The sequence below is a fragment of the Carassius carassius genome, chromosome 15 (assembly GCF_963082965.1).
Source record: "Carassius carassius chromosome 15, fCarCar2.1, whole genome shotgun sequence".
Taxonomy (NCBI): domain Eukaryota; kingdom Metazoa; phylum Chordata; class Actinopteri; order Cypriniformes; family Cyprinidae; genus Carassius; species Carassius carassius.
Genome location: NC_081769.1, coordinates 31,627,529 through 31,654,112, shown reverse-complemented (window position 1 = coordinate 31,654,112; position 26,584 = coordinate 31,627,529). Strand labels below are relative to the sequence as shown.

The window sequence follows — 26,584 nt, the reverse complement described above, 5'->3', positions numbered from 1 at the left end:
ATTTAAATACTGGTCCTGATCTTTAAAGCAATGCAAAAAGAAGAAAGAAATGTTTCAAGACTTAACTAAATGGTCAAAATGGATGCAAAACAAAACAATAAGCTATTCAGTCAACTAAGAAAAGTAGTTATGATTACACACGCTTTCCCATTATGGGCATCTTGGTAAAAGTCTTCTTTATAAAAGAAAAAAAATCATAGTATATACATTTTTTACACTGAAGTAAACAGAGTTCCTGGATTCAGGAGGAACTGAAAACAGGCTGCAGATCTGAATGCGCTCCAGAGAGCCCGCTTCCTTTGACTTCCCAGAGTCCTCTTCACCTGGAGTCATCTTCACTGGTGTCAGATGAGGATGAGGAGGAGGAGGATGAGGAAGAGTCTGAGCTGGAGCTGCTGGCGCTGAGACGTGACGCCATGGCCTGAGGCTCCGAGCCGCTGGGCTTCTCCACTGGAAGATAAAAACCAAACCGGTTTACACTCATGAAGGAAACTGGTTTTGCGGGTGTAACTCAGCAGGGTTCAACAGTCAGATTTACTGCTGACTTGGTTGGGATGGTTGTCCAGATAAAAGACAACAATGACAGATATTTTTGAATACTGGAAGTAGGTTTTGTATTTTTAAAATAGGCACAAGAAAAATGACTAAAAACAAATAACTTGTTCTCAAAAGGTTAAATACTTTCCATAAATGGTTAAGAATACAAGAGATGAAAACCTAGCTTCTTACTGGATTTACATTCAAATTTTATATAAATCCCTACCGGATGTATACAATCTGTCTGCACTTGAGAGTAATTTAATATTACTTCAATATTCAGTATTATACTGGAGCATTTGTAAGGCTACATGATTTGAGAAATAACAAAATTTAACAGCAATTAAAAAAAAAAAAAAAAAAAAAAAAAACTATTATGCTTTAAAATGTGATTTGAAAAAAAAATAGGTCTATATCAATACGACTATAATAATTAATTATTATTTTTTGTTGTTGTTATTAGCAAATAACTTTTAAGACTGGTTTAAAAATAAATAATTAAACCAAAAAAATATAACTACTGCAATAATACAATTAACAAAAAAGTATTAAAAAGTATTTAATAATAAATACTTTTATTATTTTCTTTAATTTTGTAGTTTCTCATTTTTAATACAATTAAAATATTTATTTTTTTCCAAATAATATTTAAGAATAGTAATAATTATTTTGTACTATTTCTTATTTTTAATACAATTCAAATATTCATTGTTTTAATTTACTTAATAATAAAAATGTATAATTTATGTTACGATACAGCTGTAGCATTACAATACTAATATTTATCGCGGTCTTAATTTTTTTCATTTTCAAATGTTAAACCATCAAGCTTTTTTGTTTTGTTGTAAAATCACAGGAAGCTCTTAAAGCCTTTTCTTTTGTTGACGACAGCTGGTTTAGAAGCACTTCTCATTACAAAGAAATATGGTTGGTGCATGTTTCGTTCCCAGATTGCACGTTTGTGTGGAGTGGCATTAACTGGAAACCAAGCCGCTCTCAGCTGCTGAAAACACCATAATCACAAAACCATAACCATCACGATTTTGGTTTTATTTTGATTAATCATGCAGCCCCGAGTATCTTGCAGCATGTCCGTTGCATTTTTTTCCCTTTCTAGTAATTACTGAGCATAAGATCTCATCTTAAGTGTACTGTTTTCACCTGTGCTTGCTCTTTCGTTGTGTGCTTGTTCAACATCAGCTCTGTACACAATATAAATGGATCCCATAAAGGCAACACTGGCCTGAACCTGGATTACACCAGCCTCGGGCCATCAGACCAGACTCATTGTTGAGTCCTGAACACAGAGACATAATAGAGCAATCCGAAGAGTGCTCTCAGCCCTACCTTTAGGTTTCTGGGGTTTCTTGGCAGAGTTCAGCTGTCCGCTCACATCCTGTAACCTCCTCTCCAGTTCCCTCTTTTTCTCCAGAGCCAGTTCCTCTCGACTCTTACCACCTCCTCCCTTCTTCACCACTGCACACAGGACAGATCTAGATTACACTTGAAATAATTCTAGCTAAAACATGCATTATAACTACTCTTGATTTAGGTAACACTTTAGAATAGGTAACACCTATTAGTTGCTTATTAGCATGCATATTACTAGAATTTTAGCCATGTATTAGTGCTAATTAAGAACATATTAACGCCTTATTCTACTTGACCTTATTCTACATCCCTAATCTTACCCAAAACCTAAACCTAACAACTACCTTACTAACTATTAATAAGCAGCTAATTAAGAATTTATTAAGAGAAACGTTAATAGTTAACAAGGGTTACCTTGATTTATAACCAGTATTGGTTTTTTTTTTTTTGATGTTTGATGCCATATTTTACACTATGTATATATTAGTGCTGTCCAACGATTAATCATGATTAATCGCATCCAAAACAATTTTTGTTTATTTAATACATATATGTGTGGGAGTATATTTATTATGTATAAATACACACACATGCACACACATTTCAGAAAAAAAATGTATTTAAACAATTAAACAGTTTAGATTATTTTAATATAAATGTAGACATGCAAATACATGTAAATATCTTCAGATTATATGCTTTATATGTGTGTGTATTTATTTAAACATAATAAATATACACAGAACACACATATTTTATGCAAACAAAAACCTTTTTTTGTATGCAATAAATCGTAATTAATCATTTGACAGCAAAAATAAAGTAAAAACTTAAATTAAAAGTATATTTACTTTACATTATATTCACTTAATTACAAATAAATAATCTGAAAATGATTTGTATATTTATAAAATTTGTGTGAGTGTGTGTGTGTGTGTGTGCGTGTGTGTGCATGTTTTTTGTGACATATCAGGACACAACTCTGTATAATAACATGGGTATGACACAGGTATTGCAAGGTGACTTATGAGGACATAACCCATGTCCCCATTTTTCAAAACGCTTATAAATCATACAGAATGAGTTTTTTTGAGAAAGTAAAAATGCACAAAGTTTCCTGTGAGGGTTAGGGTTAGGTGTAGGGTGGGTGAAGGGCCATAGAATATACAGTTTGTGCAGTATAAAAAACATTACGCCTATGGGATGAACCCACTTTTCACAAAAACACCCCTGTGTGTGTGTGTCGCCATGACATGTACCGTATTTTCCGGACTATAAGTCACACTTTTTTTCATAGTTTGGCTGGTCCTGCGACTTATAGTCAGGTGCGATTTATTTATCACAATTAATTTGACATGAACCAAAAGAAATTAATCAAGTTAAAACATTACCGTCTATAGCCGCCAGAGGGCACTCTATGCTGCTCAGTGCTCCTGTAGTCTACACTGAAAACACAGAGCGCCCTCTCTCAGATGTAGACGATAATGTTTTCTTTTGGTTCTTGGTTCTAAATAAATGCTACTTATAGTCCAGTGCTACTTATATATGTTTTTTCCTGATATTTTTGGACTGATGCGACTTATACTTAGGTGCGACTTATAGTCTGAAAAATACGGTAGATATTTTCTAGCTTTCTCATCTGACTGGGATGTCATAGGTAGCAAGCATTAAATCTCTGCTCACCGTACGGATTGTGGGGCTTCTTGCGCAGAACTGTCATCACATATCGCTTCAGCTCACGCAGCGTGGACGGCTTCAGCGTTTCAAAATCGATTTCGATCTCCTCAGGGTTGGTGTCGTGCAGCGAGGGCTCCCGTGACTGGATGATGTGCACCACACGGCCCAGTTTCTCCCCGGGCAGCTTGTTGATGTCCAGACTGAGCTGCCGCTTGTCATCGTAACTCATGGGAAGACCGTCCTCTTCCTCCTCCGAGTCGTAGTGCGGTAAGGAGACGGCAGCAGCCGCCGCAAAACAAGGTGAGGATGATTTCTTTGTGTTCCTGCCAGAGTAAATCAAATAAGAGAGACTTGTAATGCTGAACACAGGGAGGGTGAAGCTACTGGTTAAAGTGAAGATATGTTGCTCCTTATATAGATCTTAACTAAATGCTACTATGGTACTTCAACATCTCAGGTTATTGTGTTGAATCAGTCTACTGAATTAATCCAACAACTCACAAACTGAATTGGTCAGAATCGGAGTAAAAACTGGTTGTTTATAACATTTGGCTACAATATTTTTTGTTGCAATAAATGGTAGTTTAAAAATGAAATGTGTAGACAATGGTACATGTATTAAAGTTTTAATTTTAATATATTTTAATTTATTTTATTTTAAATATTTCTATACAACTTTATTTTTGTATCAGTTTAAATAAATTCAGTACTTAATAGGGCTGGACGATTAATCGAAAAATAATCAAAACCGAAATTCATAACCTCTAACCGACGTAATTTTCCCATGTCGGTTATTTCGTTTTTTTTTATCCTGTTAACACTTCCCCCTTAAAAGAATACTAGCGAGTTTGTAGCCACATGACTCTGCTCTCCAGTCAGTGGCATAAAAGCAAAGCGGTGTGAGCGGTGAGCCTTGCGTCTTCACTAAACTTTGTCAATTGTATTTGTTTTATGGTTTGGACATTTAAGCGATTAGATGAACGGATGTGTATTCTTATATCGAGCTACCATTTCGCGCAGCTGCATTGTGGCACGAACACTCATATAAACAGTAGCTATGAAGATCGCGCGCACAGAGGAACACAGAAAGTAGTTGTCAGTGCTGTCCTGTGATTTATCACTAAAGTAGCTTAGAATCTCAAAACTTATTATAGCATGTTTGTGTGCAGCGCACATGAAGCACACGCGCGTGCACAGAGAGCAGCGGTCGCCGGTCGCGCTGCGGGTTCCCGGTTTGTGTCCGTTCTCGGACTGTTCTATGTATTTTAACTGTAGAAAAGGTTGTTCCGAGTCGAAACTACGATACAGAAAACTAACGTTACATCAGTATATCATCATTAACACAGCCGTTTTTGTCTTACGTGAACATAAACAGAGGAGAAAGAAAACACAAATGTGCAGTATTTTTGCTTAAAGAGACAACAGCCTAATAAACGCGCTGCCTGTCATTAATGTTAATCAAAGAACAAAAGAAAATCATTCATTGATCTTGACTGAATATATTTAATAACTTAAAGATTAATAACTTAATCTTTATTTTATTTATAAAAAGAAAACTATGCAGTGTTTTTAAAGTTTTAATTACAGTTTCTGTACCTGAAATTTAGTTTAGTTGTATTTATTTATGATATTGCTAATTGATTTGTTTGTTCCTTTCTTATTACTGACATATCATATTACTTGTCTTTAACACTTTAATATTTGAAATTTATATAAATCTAGTTGTTTTTGCTATGGTATTTTTTTTTTTAATCGCAGGCAAAATTCCTCTTGCAGAGTTTTTTAGGCTGCTGATTTTTGCTCATGTTATTCAGCTGCAACAGAATGCTTTGTAAAAAATGTTTGACATCTAAATGTTTGACTTAATTTTTTTATATTGGATTTATCTTATTGGAATCGAAACTAGGAATCGATAAGAATCGGTATCGATAAAATTCAAACGATACCCAACCCTAGTAAGAAAATGTTAAGAACATAGATAAAATAACTGCTGATAGTCAATCATATTTACAGTACAAACCTTGTCAGTGAACTAAGAGGGCAAAAAAAAAAAAACCGAAACCAAAATAATCGTTCAATAATCGTAATCAAGGCAAAATGTTCAATTAATTGAGGTTTTGATTTTAGGCCATAATCGTCCAGCCCTAGTACTTAATCTTATTTCAGTTAGTTGACAAGGCAACATTTCTCATTTCTTAGATTTTTTTTTTCATCTAATATCTATTTTTATATTGTATTTCAGATTTATTTTGATTTTAGTCTTAGTTAGGCAACAACACTAGTTTGGATAAGTTCTTTAGGGCTCATATTAGCTACTCCACTCCCAACAAGAACAAGCGAAGTTAAAAATACGAACTTGTTCTTGCTGCTTTTGTTCGTGGGACCTTTCTTGCTCTGTGTGGATGACAGTGAAGCACGGCTGGATTTGCTTTTAGGCAGTTTGGCAGGCTTGTCCCGCTCATCACTCATCACACTTCGACTTCCTCTGCGTTTCTCTGGCTTCTTTTTCTTCTTCTTGTCTTTCTTTTTCTCTCGTTTCCTTTTGGGTTTCACAATCGGGCCGGAGGAGAGGGCTGCCAGCTGCTCATGTACCGCTCTGAGCTAAAACACAGGCATATTCTATGTGTGAATGGATGAATCGTGCACAGTAAGACTAGTGAGATTTATTAAAGTAAAAGGGTCTTTGATTTCGTGTTCATGTGCATGTATGAAGTAGAGCGTAACAGGAAGGTCTGTGTACCTGAGTACACACCTGGTCCTGCAGCTGGGCCAGGCGTTGAGCCCTCTCCTCCTCGCTGTCTGAGCTCGGGCTGCTGTCGCTGCTCGGCTCGCTGTCACTGCTCGGCTCACTCTCCGACGAGGAGGAAGAGGATGAGGAAGAGGAGGATGAAGAGGAAGAGTGGTGCATTCCCAGCATGCCCATATTCCGGCCTAATGGCATTGGAGACAATTCCTCCTCTGAAACCTCGTCAGGCATCTTCGCGAAGCGGAACTCAAACACGTCCTGTGGAAAGAGAAAGGGAAGAATAATAAAATATTCCATCTGTAGAATGACAATTCAAACTAAAATAAACAACTTTTTAGGAAATGTAAAATATTTCTGTCATAATAATACAAATATTTTTATTATCTAATTACTGTATATCTTTTTTTATAGATTTCGCTATTTTTGTATTTATTTTAAAATTATTTGAGTAGGCAGGTAATATAATATTTTTTTTCCAGTCAATTTTTTTTTTAATTTTATTAAAATTATTTAAAATTTAAAACGTAAAACTAACTGATATTATCTAGAATCTTAAAATTAAAAATTTTATTTATTAAAAAAATAAAAATACATTTTAAATTGTATATTGCACTGTAAGTCGCTTTGAATAAAAGCGTCTGCTAAATGCATAAATTTAATTAAGGGGTTGCACGACTACTGATTTCTACTAGTCAAATTTTTATTTAAAAAAATACTCGAGTTACTCGACTACTTGTGGTTCATGCTACTGTAAATGAAAAGACATTAAATTTTATTTTTTCTTATCAATAAACGCTTATTAATTCATAGCCATTTGCAACAATTACATATGTAAATTATCAAAATTTTATAATTATGACATTACATATTTAAATTTTCATGTAACAGACAGTATTTTTATCTGTATTTGTGTCTGTAACAATCATAACTGGTTTGGTTTTTGAGAGACTGACTCGCCTGTTAAGCTGTGCTTAATCTATTCGTTCGTATCATATCGTAGCCTAAGGTTTAAATCAATGCCTTTTCAATATATACAAATAATAGAACATGTATGATGTATTATTATAGGTGATATTACTCTTGCCAAGCTCTGATTTCTGAGAGATGCACAGAGAGACAACAGCAATGCTGTTTGATTTGCACTCTTTTCACTCAAAGTTTACATTCATTCACTTCACACTCGTGACTTTAGAGGTCTGTGTATAATATTGCGCTGATCCCGACTCAACTGTTATCTAGCAAACTCCGGCCTGTGTCAGCTTCAGCCGAGTATTCAGGCAGAATTATTCTGAAGTTATTTGTCTGTTAATCATTTTTGAAGCCATTATCCGTGCCATTCCGAATAAGTAATTCGGCTTCAGACACACCACTAATTATTACATTACATATTTTAATTTTACATGCAACATAGATAAGGTCAAAGAAAGTAACAGCTACACGCAATTTTGTAATCCTAAAATTCATGTCATATTGCAAACTCTTTGTACGCATTATGGTTAATGCATGCTCGAGTAGTCGATTGTTTCCGACAGCGCCGACTAGTGGTTGAAGTAATTGATCACTCGACTAGTCTATGCAAGCCCTAATACATACAGTACAGACCAAAAGTTTGCACACACCTTCTCAATCAAAGAGTTTTCTTTATTTTCATGACTATGAAAATTGTAGAGTCACACTGAAGGCATCAAGGGCTACCCCATCAAGGGGTGAGCTGGACCGCAGACAGAAGGCAAAAGGGTCAACAAGTGCTAAGCATCTCTCGGGGAACTCCTTCAAGACTGTTGGAAGACCATTTCAGGTGACTACATCTTGAAGCTTATCAAGAGAATGCCAAGAGTGTGCAAAGCAGTAATCAAAGCAAAAGGTGGCTACTTTGAAGAACCTAGAATATGACATATTTTCAGTTGTTTAACACTTTTTTGTTATGTATATAATTCCATATATAATTCCACATGTGTTAATTCATAGTTTTGATGCCTTCAGTGTGAATCTACAATTTTCATATTTTCATGTACTGTATATATACACATTTAAAATACTAAATTTTACTATCAGAGAAAAAAAAAAGTTAAATATTGAAATTAATAATAACGATAAAAATAATAATAAAAAAAACTGACATTAAATAAAAAACATATTAATTTTTTTTATTACTATTTAAATTTAAGCAGAATTAAGCATCTCTATATCGGTGTATCTTTATATAAAACAGCAGAGGCAGTTGAGTTCATGTACCTGCAGTTTTCGTGCCATGGCGACCACGTCATGATCAGGTGGGTTGTACTTGTAGCAGTTAGAGAACATGAGTCTGACATCAGCACTGAACTGCTGGGCGTCTCTGTACTCACGCTCATCTATCTTCCTCTGAGGAACACAAAACACAGGCACAGTATTACCTCAGATTACTTTAATGTCAAGTCAAGTCTCCTTTATTTATAAAGTGCTTTTAAAAATACAGATTGTGTCAAAGCAACGTTACAGTATTAAATTAGAAAATAGTGTGTCAGTGATGTCATCATCCAGCTCAGTTCAGCTTAAATGGTATCTTTGCAATTTCCCTAACTAAGCAAGCCAGAGGCAACAGCAGCAAGGAACCAAAACTCCATCGGTCACAGAATGGAGAAAAAAACCTTGGGAGAAACCAGGCTCAGTCGGGGAACCAGGTCTCCTCTGACCAGACCAAACCAGCAGTTCAATTCCAGGCTGCAGCAAAGTCAGATTGTGCAGAGGACTTTTCCAGAGCCATAAAACTACAGCAGAACCATGTATACATGACCATCCAAACAGCACCAGTACTGTGTGTGTCGTTCATGTGAGTCACCTTGATGGTGCTGAGGTCCATGGGGTGTTTGATGATGTCGTGGTAGTCGTGCAGACCCAGTGTTGATGTATCCACAGGTTTGTAGAAGGGCCAGGCATACGCCGCATGTTTTTTGCACAGCAGTTCTTTAAGGACGCTGCTGCAGTAGCGAAGCTGCTTGCTTAGTTTCCCCCGCCGCTGATGGGGCCTCACCGAGTCGGGCAGGTCCTTACGGGGAGGTTTGATTGGACGACGGGACAGCGGTCGCCCCAAGACGGGCTGGAGGTGGGTGGGCTCATTCACGCCCATGCTGGGTGAACAATCCACGGGCACTGAGGAGAGCGAGTGGGGCATCTCTCCGGCCGATCCGTGACCTTTCCCCATGCCTCCCTTCACGGGGAAGCCGAGTGTGGTGGGAGTGGTGGTGTCGGCTTTACGCTTCACACCCTTCTTCTGCAGAGAGGACAGAGACATAAGGCTTTCAGTTAAAGGGTAGTTATAACTACATACTCAACGGAACCTACCAGCAGCTGGAAATGTTTGAAAGCACTGGAAGGCAACATTTTATAGTGAATAATTCATTACATTTCAGTCTGCTCCACACACATTTCTACCAAAAAGCTTCAGAAGACTTGGAGTAGTGCCCACAAGTAGCATAGACTAAGTGCAGTATAGTATGCAAGTGCATTAAATACTGATCCTATATATATGTTAATTAAACTAGTTAATTAAATAAATAAAAATAAATACACATCAAATTACTATTATATACACAATACATAATTATTAATTACATATACAACACCCAACATTGTGGATTTTTTATTTGTTTTGATAAAAAACACAGTAAAAACAGTAATACTGTGAAATATTTTATTTTAATTTAAAATAACCATTTTCCATTTGAATGCGTTTTTCTTTTCTTTTTTACTTTACTTTTATACATTAAAGCAAATTACAAACAATGAATTAAAACATTCCTTGACAGCAGCAGTGACTCAAAGAAAAAAATACAAATAAGGAGTAGAAAGAAAACACATACAAACTTATATAACAGGGAATAAATCAAGGTTCCTTACTGAGCAGTTCATTTTTAGTGCGTAACAGGTGTCCACCTTTGTATAAAAATGGAGTTTTTCAATCCACTGGGCATTTTTGGAGGGTGTGGCTTAATCCAGTTAATTGTTTTGGTTTTTCTTGCACTTAATTAGATTATATACAGTATATACCTCTGGTTTTTACTACATAAATCCTGGGGTATCCCTTCAAGCAAGAAAAACAGGGGAGTAAAATTTTCCTAATCTCAACCTTTACCCCTCGCCAAAATGTAGATATTTTCAGACATTCCCAAAATGTGTGTGTGATCTTCTATTTTCTCCAACATTTCGGTTTCTGGACTGCTAACACGTTTTGATATCGATGGTATTCAAAAAAAAACGTCGTTTTTGTTTTCCAGTCAAACTCTTTCCAGTTATGATTACTGATGTACATTCTGTACATATGTTTTTTCAAATGTCATTTTTTCCTGTGATTCAAAGCTGAATTTTAATTTTTTAAGCAGCATTACTCCAGTCTTCAGAGTTACATGATCCTTCAGAAATCATTTATATGCTGATAAATATGTTGATTTAGTGCTCAGGAAAAAGTTTTTTATTATTATACATGTTGAAAACAGTTATTGATTATGGTTGTACGGTAATATTTCTGTAGAAATTATGATATGTTGTATATGCTTTATTTTATTTTATTTATTTAAAAGAACAGCATTTATTTGAAACCACTTCTTTTTAAAACTTTTCTTTTGAGCAATTCAATGCATTCTTGATAAACAAAAATATTAATTTCATTCAGAAAAAAACTGACCGGAAAAAACAAGCATATATGTGCATATATTTATTTATTTGTGTGTGTGTGTGTGTGTGAAATATATATATATATAAATACAAAAACATATATTAAATATATATTCAATATATAAAGAAAAATAAATGAAGAATAATATAATATAATATAATATAATATAATATAATATAATATAATATAATATAATATAATATAATATAATATAATATAATATAATATAATATAATATAATATAATATAATATAATATAATATAATATAATATAATATAATATAATATAATATAATATAATATAATATAATATAATATAATATAATATAATATAATATAATGGATCAACAAGTAACTCCAGATGAGCCAGATGATGATGAATGCCCAGCATCAGGCTCAGCCATGTAAGAGTGATGCTCTGAAGTGGGTGTGTATGTACCTTTGCGGTGGGTTGGGTGGGTGGTGGGGTCATCAGCGGTGGAGGAGGGCCGCTGTTGCTCAGTAGGGTCTGTGGTGGGGTGGAAAACTGGGAATCTGGAGTGTCGGGTGAGGAAGGAGAGTACGCTGACTGGGACACGGCAGGCACCTGGTGAGCAGATGTAACACTTCCTCCTCCTGATGGATATAAACATATATTTTTACAAAAGTGGCACACTGGTTCTGATCGCTTTACATGACAGTTAGGTGAGATCTTCCTGTCTGAATAGGTGGTTCTTGGCCAGAATTAGCTACAAATGATCTAGGTTTGATCTAGATTTTTAGGCTCTACTGTTAGTGTTATCTGTATGCACCAGGGGTCTGAGAGTAACGCAATTTCGATTCTCTGTATGTATTTACTGTACATGTGAGAGAATTGACAATAAAGCAGACTTGACTTGAAATGTGACAATAAAGCCTATATGAGTATGTAACTCACCTTTGCCTCTACGTCCTTTGATCGTTTTTGCTCCTCTGTCTTTAGGGGTAGGAGGGGGCAACTCGATCTCTTCCTGGGGCATCTGGGCAACCTTCTGTAAGAAGACCTTCTCCAGAGACTGTGCCATCAGCACAATGTCATCTGTAGGCTGAAAGACAATTCACATTATACACTTCTGTAGAAAACCTGAACAGCCCCAACAGTTGCTGGACCGAAGCTGATATGTAAATGTAAACTACCATTCAAAAGTTAGGTTTTGGAAGTTTTGGAAATCCGTGTGCTCGCCAAGGCTGCATTTATTTGATCAAAATACAGTAAAGTTGTAAAATATTATTATAATAAAAAAAAAAGTAAATCTGAATGTAGTTTCAGCATCATTACTCCAGTCTTCAGTGTCACATGATCCTTCATTCTAATATGCTGATTTGCTGCTCAAGAAACATTTCTGATTATTATCAATGTTGAAAACAGTTGCGCAGTTTCATATTTTTTGTGGAAACTATGAATAGTCATTTCAACAGAACAGCATATATTTTTTATGTAATATTTTGTAGCATTAGAAATATAAATATTAATACATGCATGGTTCTGACATCTGTTTAAACATCATATTTCTAAATGATGCATGTTCTTCATATGTCACCTACAACCATTTAAATCCCTCACATTTCATTTTTGTGCTTAATAACACAGGAATTATATGAAATGACTATGTTTGTGCTCTAACCATTAGGAAATACCGAAGGAGCACACCTTATTGTAGATGTAACAGTTGGTGAACATGGTATTGAAGTCGTGCAAGCATTCGCTGGCACTGCGGTAGTAGTTATTCTCCAGTCGTTTCTTGATTGAGCCCATGTCCATCGGTTGTTTGATGATCTTATGGTAGTCCTGAAAGCAAAACAGGAAATAGTGTCATTGGAGATCATATTATCTGTGCATAAGAATATAATAGGCAAGATCAAGGTTTGTAGACTACTGGTAATATGAGATGCTCTGTCACAAGACAACAACAACATGCTGAAGACTTCGAACTGGAAAGTCTTTGTGCATTAATGCAATACCAAAGAAAAAATAAAAGCAAAGGTTGAAGTTTGTGAAAGTTACAAATTTACTCTTGGAGTCATATTTAGATCCCGATATCACTGCAACTGAACCATCCAGGGCCTTACAAACTAAGATATTAAAAGAAAAGTTTACTAAGACCCAGCGTTTAAAAGGGTTTTATGATATCTTTTATACTTCTTGAGTTACTGGTAGACAAACTTTGTAAAAGAAAACTTGAAAAGTGCATTTTTTTCCATTTTTGAACTGTAGCCATTGGCATATAATACAACCAAGACTGCTGAAGTCAACAGGTTTTACTAATAGACATATCTATCTCTCTGTAAAAATAACATAACATTACTGCCATCTTTCTAAAGTCATTTTGACCCCCCTGTAATTTGTCTCCAAAAAGAATTTCAGGTGAAAATTGACACTCTACAAAATAGTGGATTACTCAGTAAACATACATCCATGACATTTAATATTTAGGCTTTCATAACTACTTATGTTTGTCTTTCTACAGAAAAAATAAGCAAAATCAAAAAATTTGATTGACTTGACAATGACAATTCATTTTGCAAGAACTTTTCATGCAACACATCATTGCAAAGCAGCTTAACAGAAAAATAATATTTTTACATTACAATTAATAGCAATTCATCAGTGGTGAGTGACTAACAAAGTCAATCAAGCGTACAGTTATTCTCAGGAAGTAAGCGTTCACTCACAGGTAAGTTGAGTCGAACCGCGTCCACAGGTTCATGGAAGGGCCATGCGAAATGATGGCGCCACAACGCTTTCACCAAGACCTTGTGGAGGAACTGCAGCTGATTGGTGGAGCGTCCCAGTCGGCTGGGGTCTGTCACCGGGGGCTGCTGGGGCGGAGGGGGTCGGGGAAGAGGCACGTGGGGCGGAGGCACATGGGGCAGAGACGGGCTCTCAAAGCCCTCAAAGAGCAGCGAGGGTTTCCGAATACGCTTGCCCGAACTCTGCTCCATCCCACCCAAGACAGACAGCCCTACTCCCACAGAGCTGCTGCAGGAGTCATCAACAAAACACAAAAGATGTCACATTTAGTGTTGAGATATAGAGGATAAGGAGAAATACATTTATTTAATAATGCAATATAAACATTATTGCATATTGAATATTGCATTGTTTTGTGCCTGCACATACCGTGTAATCTACATTAGATACATAAAACATACATAATCTACAGCCGGACTGACATATCGGCTAACTCGATTAATAACCAAATATTTGGCAATTTTAATGCCATATAACAGTAGTGATAAACTTCTCTCATGTCAGTTTCAAAAGCTATTATATATTATATATTGTGTATAATAAAATAATCTACTTTTTTTTTTACATGCCAACAATAAACTGCCTCTATTTGATCAAAAATATAGTAAAGAGTAGAATGTTTAAATATTGTTACAGTATATCTCAAAACTGTTTTCTTTTTTATTACATTTTAAAATTAAAAATTTAATATTTTGAAAAATGTTTTTTAAAATAAATTTTAAAGTTATTCATGTGATTTAAAAACAGCATTTATTTAAAACAAATCTTTAAATTTCACATTATGAATGTACCTACCTACTGTCAATTTTGCGAAATTTGGCGCGTTAATTTACTTGCTGAATACAAATATTAATTTATTAAAAAATAAAATACTGACCACAAACCTTTGATTATAGATGCAACTGATTATATATACACGGATACAATAAACATGTAAGAAATAAATAGCAATATATTTAATTTGTGTTAAAATATACCAAGAGTTTTATAACATGGTCAGCACAAATGTTGTCAAATGCAGATCTGTTTGAAACGCAAGAACGTGGTCCAAAATGTATTAAAATGTATAAGTAATACTGCATCATATCACAACAATTAAAATAAGAATCCTTATTTAACTCCATGCTAGCTTTACGGAAAAACAATAACATTAAATGTTGAACACTACTGATTTGTTTATCATTCGATTCTTATTCTTCCAATATCACTATCCTTATTTCAAGTCAACTAATCGTTTACCAGGAATAATAACACATGCACTGGATCAGTCAATTTAGAAAATAATTACTAACACATTCAGTCAGTAGACAATTTATCTCATGAGGGAAATTGTGCAATTGCAGCAAGACGATATCATCAATGCATGATAAAACACACTGTAAGAAACACTGTAGGTCTGTCCCGCCTTTGCTCTGTTTGTAAACAAGCGTCCAGTGCATTCAAGCCCAATCAGCACAGGACTGCAGCCACATGAATCATCAACCCCTCCCTATCCCTGCACACACATTTAACAACACAGCTCAAACACAAACATCAACTGCATGCACATGCACCATCAGACAGATGCAAGCCTTGCAAAACGCTGAGATGCATGTAAATCGCACTAAAACTGTACCACAATGTAAACAGTTTGCACCCAAATGGCACAGTTACTAAACAAAGCCATGTTTTATTGATACGAGATGACACTGTAACCGTGTAAATATCAAGTTAACATAACTACATGCCTGTTTATATCAATAACTTAAGTTGTTACCATGGTGTGTGTGTGTGTGTTACAGTGTAAGGTTAGCCCTTTAAATGCTGAAGATGGCGGTTGAAAATGATGCAGTACAGACCCACAACACAGAGATGCTCGCTGCATTCTGTTGTTTTAATAGCTGGAACTCATTTAAAAAGACGTAAAGCAGTTTTAACACGAGTTACATCCCCATTTTGAGGAGGAAGATGAACGTTTCATTCACTTTTGCTCATCCTTTGTGATTAAATAACCACACAGGATTAGTTTATAGGCTCCGAAGGCACGCCGATAATACCTGTCAAGAGACGGGTTGATGGCCTTCTCCATTCGGATGGATCGGGGTTGTTTTGCGACACGGAATCCTGCGTTTTTGCAGCTGTTTTTATTATCATTCAACTCCTTGTGCTTGATCTTCCTCGCGCCGTTCAACGAGGAAATGGCGCTTTTAATTTCCGCTCCAGGGTTTTTATATAAGAACGCCACTGACCAATCAGAATTCGTCCCGCCTCCGAAGCTGGTTTCTTATTGGTTTAGGGACAAGTCCTTCAGCAGCGCCAGAACCGCCTATGTACAAATGTGCTCTGAGAGAGTTTATTATATATGATTCACAGTTTCCATCTAGTGATGAATTTGTGAGGAACTAAACGAATCTTTTTAATAATTAAATAACGTTATTTATAATATTTTAATAAAGTTTATGATACAAACCATTACATAATTTATTTAGCATGTTAATTAAGCCCCATAACCCTTAAATTCCTACTGATATCGAAAGCTTTTTCAACCTTTTGAATAATAAAATGTTTTTCTTTCTGTAAAATACTTTCTGATTCACCTATTAAACTTTTATTTTGTATGGCTGTGTGCTACAGTGCAAGTCTATTTGAGTGTGTGTTATTCTTGCACTATAGGATTTTTTCAATGATCAATGGTCCCAAGAAATATTAGAAGAGTATGAAAAGCAAAATGTAAACAATTATGGACAGTCTTCAAAAAAGTGAATTGTTAGGACTTCCTTAATGTTTTCATTAATAGATAATTATAATTTTTTATTGGCAAACATCTATCAATATTATTGGGCAAACACATAAAATGTCTATAATCAACATCTGTAAAGCAATAATGTTTATTAAAATACCATATTATTGAAAGTTACAAAGCACTATGTTTATTTACATGACAATTTAAACCTTAGAAAAACACAAGTGCCATAACCCCCAAAAATAAAGACATGAATGAAGTACTTTGCTGGGAAAGTGATTTATTAAGCCTTGGCTAACAGCATATGGGTGAGGAAAAATGTCAAATTTTCATCCAAATTTTAATCCTATTTTTAAATAATTTAACAAATGCAATACATTTATACAAATACACCCGTGCAGTTTAATGCTAAGCATTACATAATACATGGGAAATACAATACATGTCCAGTGGTTACTCTTATAAACACTATGAAAAATAATATGTGTGTACTAGTTACTTTTTGTGCATATCATGCATGTTAAGGCATCGTTATGGCATTTAATTCTGTTCATTCTTTTCAATGAGAATCACCAACAAAATCAGATACTCTTCTTTTGATGTAGTAGGAAATCTGGAAATATTTTAGTGAGATTCACCCATATCTTTTCTCGTATTTTTTTGTGATATTTACACCTAATTTAAAAACACTAGTAGCATTTACATACCTGAAAAGCTGAGAAATATGTGCTAATGGAAAAAGAATTGCATAGATTTGTCATCTGAATTGTGCTGGCTGAGATTAAACGTAGAGTAGCTGTTCTAGATCACTGGCTAGAGTTTTTAACTTCTTCTGTGTTGCGATGGATTGAAGTATTCTGTTGTTTCACGAACTCTGCATAGAGTCCTTTTTTGTCCCGTAGTTCTTCATCGTTCCCCTCCTCGGCCACTTTACCATCTTGAAGGAAGATGATTTTATCTGCCTTTTCCACGCCGCTCAGTCTGTGAGAGATGAGCAGCACAGTACAGTTCTTCAGCTCCTTCAGAGCGCTGTACACCTGAGAAGAAGTGCACGAGAACATAAGATTAGGGAAAATCACATCCAAGAAGACACAAAGCCTCTCCATATTTTTCAAACTTAGGTGATGTTTGGTATAAATACATAATTATTAATATGCTCTTAAATGCCTTTTTATTCTTTCAGAGGAGTCATCATTTTAAACAAGCAGGCATTTTATCAAAATAGATATAAAATTGTGTAGCTGTAAAAAAATTAAACCTCAATAAGACTTGTTAACCCACATATATTTAGCTAAAAAGTGTTTTAATTATTTTATATGATCAGAATTAATAATTAAACAGTTATAAACAGATTCAGTGTTATATCATAGCACTTATATATCATTGCTCTTTTTGTTTTTGATTGCTTCCACTGTCCTCATTTGGATAAAAGCATCAGCTAAACGAATAAATGTAAATGTAAATGTATATTTTCAACAGTAAGAAATAAAACTAAAAACTAAAAAAATACTTACATATATTTCACTAACAATATTATGTAAATTCATCATTAAACAGATCAATTCAGTATTTCAATATTTTCCAAACTTAGCTGATATTTGGTATAAATGCATTTATAATTTAGGTTTTTGCTCTTAAATGGCCTTTTTTAATGAGGAACCACCATCTGAACCATCTGGCCATTTTTGCTAAATAGATGCAACAAATATATAAATATATATTTATATATATATATATATATATATATATATATATATATATATAACCACATTTATTTTACAAACATTTGCATTTAATATGACGCAAATTACTGATTAAACAGAGTTCTGAATGGACATTTTAAGGCAGTCTGAACCGATTCACAAAAATGAATTAAGCTTATTACTATTGAACTTAAAATCAGATGTAAATCACAAACATTTGTTAATAGTGATATGCTCTTTAGTAAACCTGATGGCCAAATTTAAAAATAAAAAGTTATTCCAATAAAAGGTAACTTCATTATTCATAAGTTATTGCACATGTACCGTGAATATTCAATACATCATCCAGCCCTAATATACAGCTCAGGTGTTTTCATGGTGGCAATTAGTGTGCCTCTTACCCTGTGTTCACTCTCAGTGTCCAGGGAACTGGTAGCATCATCAAGCACTAGAATCTGTGGTTTCTGAATCAGAGCTCTGGCGATGGCTATACGCTGCTTCTGACCTCCGGAGACCTGACCGCCCTTCTCTCCGGCATCTGACAAACACAAAACAACATGTGTTACTTTCTCAAACTACTTTTAAACTTGAAATGCTCACCAAGGATCCTCTGCAGTGAATGGGTGCCGTCAGAATGAGAGTCCAAACAGCTGATAAAAACATCACAATAATCCACATCACTCCAGTCCATCAGTTAATGACTTGTAAAGAGAGAAACCTATCATTAAGATGTTTTTAACATTCAAACTGTTGCTTCTAACTAAAATATGAGTCCTCTATCCATAATAATGCCTTCTCCGGTGAAAAATTCTGAATCGGGAGAGAAATATGCACAGATAAATCAAAGCTTACATGTAAAAACTGTCCAAAATAGCTCTGAACAAATATGTTGGAGGACTTTGATGTGAGAGGACAACAGGAAACCATCTTTTTAAGTGTTATTATGAACAATGGACTCGTATTTTGGCCAGAAGCAATGGTTTACCAATAAAAACTCTGACGGCACCCGTTCACTGCAGAGGATCCACTGGTGTGCAAGTGATCTAATGCTACATTTATCCAAATCTGCTCTGAGGACCTGACCTAAGGGTGAATACATTTTCCACAAATTGTAATTTTTGGGTGGAATATGACTTTAAGACTCTTTAAGACTCACCTGTGTCATATCCTTTAGGTAAACTGTCGATGAAGTCATCTGCATTGGCCAGCCTGGCAGCAGCACGCATTTCTTCATCCGAGGCATTTTCTTTGCCATATTTGATGTTTTCCCGCACTGACCGAGCAAACAGAACTGGCTCCTGTGACACCACACTAATCTGAAGAGGGTGGAGATTAAACAAGGTTGGCAAACAAGGATTCAGACAAAGGAAAAGTATTTATATACAGTAGATGCAGCTATTAGAACAGTCTCAGAAAAAAAGGTACAAAAGCCGTCACTGGGGTGGCACTCTTTCAAAAGATACTTAAAATGTACCATTTAAGTACTAATGCATAGCTTATAATTTACTAATATGCATAATTTAGGCATAAATAAGGCAAAAAAGAGTACCTTTTCAAAGGGTACCACCGCAGAGACAGCTATTGTACCTTTTTTTTCTGAGAGTATACAGATAAGAATAGGATTACCTTCTCATGTAGATACTGGTCCTTATAGTCCAGCAGTGACTTCTTGTCCAGTAAAATCTCCCCGTTCTTAGGCTGGTAAAATCTCTCCAGCAAACTCACAATAGTGGTTTTTCCCGAACCTGATGGACCCACTAGAGCTGTGATCTGGCCTGGCTTCAGCTCAAGAGAAATGTTCTAGAAAGACCAACAAAAACATAATAAAATATAAATATATAATACATAAATGTATAAATATTGTATAATTTTTTTTTTTTTGCCATTACTGTGCGAAGATGAAAACTTTTCATTGCAATAAAGTAATAAAAATATGTTGCACTGTCACAATGCAAAACAGACTTCCTTTTCTTTGAGCAAAGCATGATTTCTTAATTCTTTTCTTTTTTTATATATATATATATATAAAAGGACTTTTTTTATTACTGAGACTTTCGATACATACCTTTAGCACATCTGTGTCCGGTCGTGTTGGATAAGCAAATGTGATATTTTTGAATTGCACATGTCCTTTCAGCTTTTGAGGAGTGAGGGATCCATCATCAGGAGTTTCAGGCTTTCGGTCCACATACTCAAAGATTTTCTCTGAAGCACCGACTGCCTTCTTTACATGCGGCCAGTATGACATAAGTACCTGTGATAGTAAAAGTGGTGTTTTCCATTGCAAAATTTGCCACAACGATGTAAAGTTTAATACTAACCGTTAGGGGTTTGCTTAAACAGTGATACTTGTTTAAGATGATACCTGTAGTCAAACAGACAGCATCTGAAGTCTTACCTCCACGGCTGATGTGAACTGAAGCTCATACAGCACAAAGGACACCAGATCACCACTACTGACATCACTTCCTGTCACAAGCCGCCCTCCATAGTACAGAATACTGACTTTCAAAGCCAGACTGGACATCTGAAAAATGCACATTTGATTTCAAACATTGACTTAGAAATGTAGTGTGGATATTGATGCAAAGCAGTTTTCTAAAGGTTTTTAATACAAAGTCCATTAATCAAGTCAAATGTACATGTTGCATTATATCCAACTATATTATATTAAAATATAAACAATTTTGAATTATTTTAAATAATGTGACAACAAATTTAAAAATACCTTTTTGGAAAATTGTCAAATATTTTTTTATCAAATTCACTTATATTGCTTTTTTTTTTTTATTTGAATGCAAAAATTAAAAAAAAGTTCAAACAAACATATACATTATAAATGAAGATATGCTTCAATGGCAAATGTTATTACTATTTTCTCCCTCCTCTTGTAATATGGTCATCGGTTTAGCATTAAAACACTTACACTGTTGGTCCAAGTTGAGGCAGCATAAGCTGCAGCTTCCACTTTATTCAGGGCATATGTGTCCTCTAAGCACTTCCTGTACCTCTCGGTTTCTCCATCCTCGTTTGCAAAGCTCCTCACTGTCTTCATGGAAGAAAAGGTTTCCGTGGCAACATCATTGGCCTTGGCGAGAGATTCTTGCACTTGTGCAGAAAGTTTCTATGGGAAAAAACATTATCACACATCAACACAAATCCTCTCGATGCACTTGATGAACTAAAGAAAACCAACAGCAAATCTGAAGGCATCATTAGAAACATCTGCATACCCAACTTTAGGAAGAAGTAGCTTCATTTTATTTCACTCCCATAAAATTAATCAAAAATAACATATTTTTAATGCACATTCTTTTGTCTTTTGGTGCATGATTTATTTCCATAGAAGATTTATTTCCTACAAATAAAACCATAGTTTTTTCATGCAATGCTCAATTTTGCTTGCATGCTATGTGTTCTCTCAGACCAGTGAAAAGAAAACATTTAAAACAAATGCCTTTTATTACATTTTCTCTATTTCGTCAGTCAATTTCAATTACATATCTTTAAAGAACCTATTTTCTGAAAATGAAAAAGAACTTTCCCCACATATATTAATCAGTTTCAGCCACTTACATACACCGAACTTTACAGTTGTATTTATTTTCATTATTATTCCATATTCTGAAGATTTCTACTGTGGATTATTTATACAAAAAGAAATAAGAATTTTTAACCTACCTTATTCAATGTTAATTTTTTGTTCTTTACATGTATGTAAATTATGGCATATTTAATTACACAATGCAACTTTTACAAATCTAAACATACCATTTCAGAAAACTTTGAATAAAAAGAATAATTGTCTTATAATACGATTAATCAACTGAGGAAAATTTTTTATTAACCTATTTATAGCACAATAACACAATAAACTCTTCACAACATACTCTTTAAATATATAATAATCTTACTTGGTAAAACCGGCCGGAAAACTCTGGGATGATCCAGATGATGGGGAGGCCGAGTGCGGTGAAGATGGACAGCCTGGTGGAGAGCAGCAGCATGGAGCCGAACAGGAAGATGACACGCATGAAGTACCACATGAGCAGACTCAACTTCTCACTCAGAGACTCACTCATGGTGTTGGTGTCGGTGGTGATGCGAGATACAATGTCCCCTGAACAGGAAACCGTGATTGTGACAGCGTGCATTAAAGAATAGCAACAGTTCTATGATAAAAGACACCAGTGTATTCAAAAATCCAGCACTAATTGAATATGTTTGCAGGTTTACCTGTGGAAGCTTTATCGAAGAACCCAATCTCCTGTTTCAGCACAGACTGGAAGACGAGTCCTTGGATGGACGTGTGTATTCGGCTCATGGTGATGTTGTAGATGAGGTCACACACAAACTCACACACAGCGCTGCAGAAAACAGGTAGAAATCCTGAGATGTGCATTTCTCCTTAATGCATTGGAGAAGCTTTTACAGTATTATTGAGAAAAATTTAAAAGGAATGTTTTCAACTTGAATATATTTCAAAGTGTAATTTATTCCTGAAATGCAAAGCCTCATGATCCTTCAGAAAGCATTCTTATATGCTGATTTGCAGCTCAAGAAACATTTCTTATTATCATTAATGCTGTAAAAAGCGTAATATTTTTGTGCAAACTTTATAAATGTAACATTATATGTAACGTGTAACATTATAAATGTCTTTACTGTCACTTTCTATCAGTTTAATGTGTCTTTGCTTTGCAGTGTACTGACAGAGATGTAAAAGATTGTCCTTCTAGTGGTTTTACCTCATAATGGTCATCAGTGTCATGACAGTGATAGCATGGTTAAAGGCCTCGGGTTCATCTTCATTCATGATCCAGTCTGTCATTTTACCAGTGTAATGAGGAATCGCCATTTCACCTGCAGGACAATATGTATGCAAATTTGCATGTTAATTACATTAATGTCTATATCTTCTAATATGCTTACAGACAAAATATATAAGATTTATGATCAGTGGCCCACATTATCCTGCAATCAAAACAATAAAATGTCTTCAGAATCAATATGTACAACATAGCTGCTGCAAAGTCCTGAAACGTTTACTGTGTTTGCAAACCTGGGATGATTTTGTGTACTGAACAATTATCCGAGGAGACGTAACCAAAGTGAAAGTAAAAGTAACATTAGATCTCATTTAACTTTCTTTCATTTGTCAGACTATAGTTTTAAATGACACCGAAGAACTGGATTTCAGGGTAATTATTTACAGATCATAAAGCCATAACAGACATGTCATGTGAAATTATTTTTTTAATGGCCAGTAAGAGAGAAAATTTTGATTATAATAATAAATAAATTGATAAACTGATTTAATAAATAGTACATCTAACAGCATAGTAATAGAAAGTAATTATTTGCCAAATCATATTTTAGACATATTTATAATATTATTTTTTCCTATATAAAATGGGTCTTTATACAAGAACAAAATATATAGCTGCCTTTTTAATTTTAGAATTGGAGTCCTTTGCAGAAGAATCTTAATATTGGGGGTCTGTGGCCTATAAAAGTATTGCCAAATCCAACTTTGAATCATAAAATTGAACAGAAGAACTGTATTTATATGTATGACACAATACATAAGCACGTTTTTACCTAATGAGGAAATAACCACAAAGAAGAAGACTAGTGCAAAACGTCCTCTGAAAGGCTTCATGTATCCCAGCAGCCTTTGCAGTGAAGCCTGGCCCTTCTGCTCTGTTTTCTGCTTTCTGGCTGTCGGGAGGAGAGTGGGAACATAGCGTTTCCATAGCAGTAGAGACAAAGCCAACACCGCGTAGCCCTGCAGGAGCTGAAATATACTCAGATATTAATGCACACACACAAAATAGCACTGTATCTTCACACCTGACATTTAAAAGTACTCTTCCAGGTGTCTGTACTACCAAACGAGTTAAAACACAACTTACCCCTTGAAAGGTGTGCCAGCCCCACACCAGCTCCACTGTAGATCTCTCGCAAGCCGAGAGGACAGAAATATACACTGGATAGAGAAGACCGTGAATTACGGCCGTCTGCACCCCCTCGAATCCCCTCATCCACGCCGGGCTGCCAGGGTAAGTGAAGGAGACGAAGAGGAGGAGACATGTTCGGAGCAGTCCACCGGCCCACAGCAGGATGAAGGTGTTATTGATGAAGGACGGGGAGAGCTGGATGGCACTGATGAACATCACGGCACTCACGTCCACACAAACAGCCAACAGAGCGAACAGAGGGATGGCCATCTTATCCTTCATCTCCAGCACTGGCAAAGAGAAAACAGCATTTAAAACTAATATCTGAGTATTATCACAGAACAATGCATTGGCTATTACAAACAACCAGGATAGTATGTGCAAAAAACAGCTTTTATGAAACCACAACATGGCATTATCATCATGTTACCATGTTTAACGTAAGACAATGGTATTTTTGTGCTATCGGTTTCAAGTAACTAACTTTCACTTTCACTCTAAAAAAAATGAATTTATGTTTAATAAGTATTTGCTTACTCCATTTTATAAAAACCTAGTGAATAATTATTGACTGTACAAAAATATTTTAAGTATTGTGTGAGATAAGATTAAAGAGTGTCCAACACTGTATGTTGACGTCACTGGACAGAAAGAAGGACAATACGTACCTTGTTAGTAGATGACGACTGTTAATCTGCCTTAAAATGTAAGAATGTAATGTTTTCAGTGTCGACGTCACATTAATTTAATACAGCATAGTTTAAAAACTGAAAATAAAGACGATAAATAAGAGTGCGGCTCGTGTAGCCTGCACACGGATTATACACCTGAAACCGAAAGTATTAAGTGCAAGGAAAATCCCATTCACTCATGAATATTAATTACGTAACGTGACGGTAGCGGCGTAGTCCTACCTCATTGGCTGGTAAGCAGGCGTTGGTAGGCAACTGGCCAATCAAGGAGGGCGCATCTATTACATATTAATAACGTTGAACGTCTGTTCAAATCGGGCACAGGATGCATTTTACCTCGGTTTTTATGGCGGGTACTCCGTGCCAAAATCAAACATCCGAACGACCGGCCGACCGATCGACATACTTGCCAACCTTGAGACCTCAGAATTAGGGAGATATTAAAAAGGACCCGGGGGGGGGGGGGAGTTGTGTGTCGTCATATATATCACATACACAAACGATGTGTCGCCATATATAATATCACATACACAAACGCAAAGAAAAATGTAATTCATTTATTTGACAAATTCAATTCCTTAAGGCCTCTCCTCAGGAGGTTAGACCCTAATTTGTTAGCTACTGTAAATGAAGAGATATGAAATAGCTAGATCTTATCAATAAACATTTATTAATTCATAGCCTAATGCAACAATTACATAAGTAAACTCTCAAAACATTATAATTATGACATTTCATTTTTAAATTTTCATGTAACAGTCTAAAGCTAAATAAATAGCTGTTCTTGCCTTTCATTTCAAACGTCTGCTTCTAGGGGCCGTTCACATATCGCATCTTTTTCGCGCTCAAGGTCGTTATTTCAACCGTAGCTGCGCGGCCGCGGTGAGCACGCTCATAATGGAAGCAACGTGGTGCACTACTTTTTCCAGGCGGGTTATTCCTTCTCATCTCCAGAAATATATCTAGTAGTAAAGCTAATGCGGGCCGAGGTGAGGCTAGAAATCAATGAATCCTTTGCTGATTCTTCTTCGTCGTCATCATGGAGAGCGCAGTTTGGTTGCATAGCAACGGCAGACGCCATGGGAGCGCAAGCGTTTGGTCTAAAACGGCGCCCAGTGACGGATGGTGTACAGCAATATTGTTGTCCGGGTGGAAATCGGGAGAAATTCGGGAGAAAGGTCGGTCCGGGAGATTTTCGGGAGGGGCTTTGAAATTCGGGAGTCTCCCGGAAAATTAGGGAGGGTTGGCATGTATGCCGATCGAACGTCTATCCGAACGTCTATCCGAACGTCTTGAACTTTCAAACGGCTGACCCATGTGACGACCTGACGTGACGCCAGCGTCTTGAAATTTGCAGCTTTTTAACCATACAAGTATACAAGCTGATGTGTAAAGGCTATAAATGGACATGATAGGCAATACATATAGCCTAAATATTGTACCCCAAAAACAACTTTCCTGAATCCTGTGCTTGTGGGGCTGTGTTTTACTTTCAAAGAGCAGAAATACTCCCTATAGTCTATAGGCTACAGACATTCAATAGTCTTGACCAGTATAATCATTTTAACTTAAAATAAATGTAGTCTATTATTTAATTTTTTACTTTTTGATCCAGAAGGTTTTCATATTATATTTATATATTTGGAGTGAATGATCTAATGAATGCTCTGCAGTGTTTATGATATTGAGCTGTGTATGATAGATTAAATATAGATTAATAGATTAAAAACATGCATTATTTTTTATACATAA

General features: G+C 35.5%; 2 protein-coding genes across 4 annotated transcripts; both read right to left on the bottom strand.

Annotated features, from left to right (window-relative positions):
- Nucleotides 1-161: 161 nt before the first annotated feature.
- On the bottom strand, nt 162-15,936 carry brd2b (bromodomain containing 2b). 3 transcript variants are annotated; one of them, XM_059568512.1, is made up of 12 exons: nt 15,792-15,936; nt 13,677-13,983; nt 12,655-12,792; nt 11,902-12,049; nt 11,425-11,600; nt 9,153-9,584; nt 8,567-8,695; nt 6,326-6,589; nt 5,942-6,186; nt 3,592-3,908; nt 1,885-2,013; nt 162-450 (listed from the first exon to the last, which is right to left on the bottom strand). In XM_059568512.1, the coding sequence occupies exons 1-12, from the start codon at nt 15,821-15,823 to the stop codon at nt 320-322; spliced, it is 2,448 nt and encodes an 815-aa protein (XP_059424495.1). In that variant the 5' UTR covers nt 15,824-15,936; the 3' UTR covers nt 162-319. The 3 variants fall into 3 exon arrangements, with proteins under 3 accessions (XP_059424495.1, XP_059424497.1, XP_059424496.1); XM_059568514.1 differs by having other exon boundaries at nt 6,338-6,589; XM_059568513.1 differs by having other exon boundaries at nt 13,677-13,980.
- A 1,126-nt stretch (nt 15,937-17,062) lies between these two features.
- tap1 (transporter 1, ATP-binding cassette, sub-family B (MDR/TAP)) lies at nt 17,063-24,992 on the bottom strand. The gene is made up of 13 exons (XM_059568511.1): nt 24,809-24,992; nt 24,096-24,430; nt 23,782-23,977; nt 22,929-23,043; nt 22,417-22,547; nt 22,095-22,300; nt 21,107-21,304; nt 20,579-20,707; nt 20,246-20,434; nt 19,807-19,980; nt 19,337-19,496; nt 18,582-18,718; nt 17,063-17,514 (listed from the first exon to the last, which is right to left on the bottom strand). Exons 2-13 carry the CDS (start codon nt 24,420-24,422, stop codon nt 17,284-17,286), a joined length of 2,193 nt encoding a protein of 730 aa, XP_059424494.1. The 5' UTR covers nt 24,423-24,430; nt 24,809-24,992; the 3' UTR covers nt 17,063-17,283.
- Nucleotides 24,993-26,584: the final 1,592 nt, after the last annotated feature.

Bases quoted from the DNA above. Each gene is read 5' to 3' on its own strand.
- tap1 (XM_059568511.1), bottom strand. From the start codon at position 24,422: ATGAAGGATAAGATGGCCATCCCTCTGTTCGCTCTGTTGGCTGTTTGT. The intron at 22,548-22,928 runs GTAAAACCACTA...TGTTTTCTGCAG, and splicing joins ACACTGATGACCATTATGAG to CGCTGTGTGTGAGTTTGTGT. The intron at 20,708-21,106 runs GTAAGTGTTTTA...TGCATTTTTCAG, and splicing joins CCTCAACTTGGACCAACAGT to ATGTCCAGTCTGGCTTTGAA.
- brd2b (XM_059568512.1), bottom strand. From the start codon at position 15,823: ATGGAGAAGGCCATCAACCCGTCTCTTGACAG. The intron at 12,793-13,676 runs GTGAGTGAACGC...TTTTGCTTTCAG, and splicing joins CGGTTCGACTCAACTTACCT to GACTACCATAAGATCATCAA. The intron at 6,590-8,566 runs GTACATGAACTC...CTCTTTCCACAG, and splicing joins CCATGGCACGAAAACTGCAG to GACGTGTTTGAGTTCCGCTT.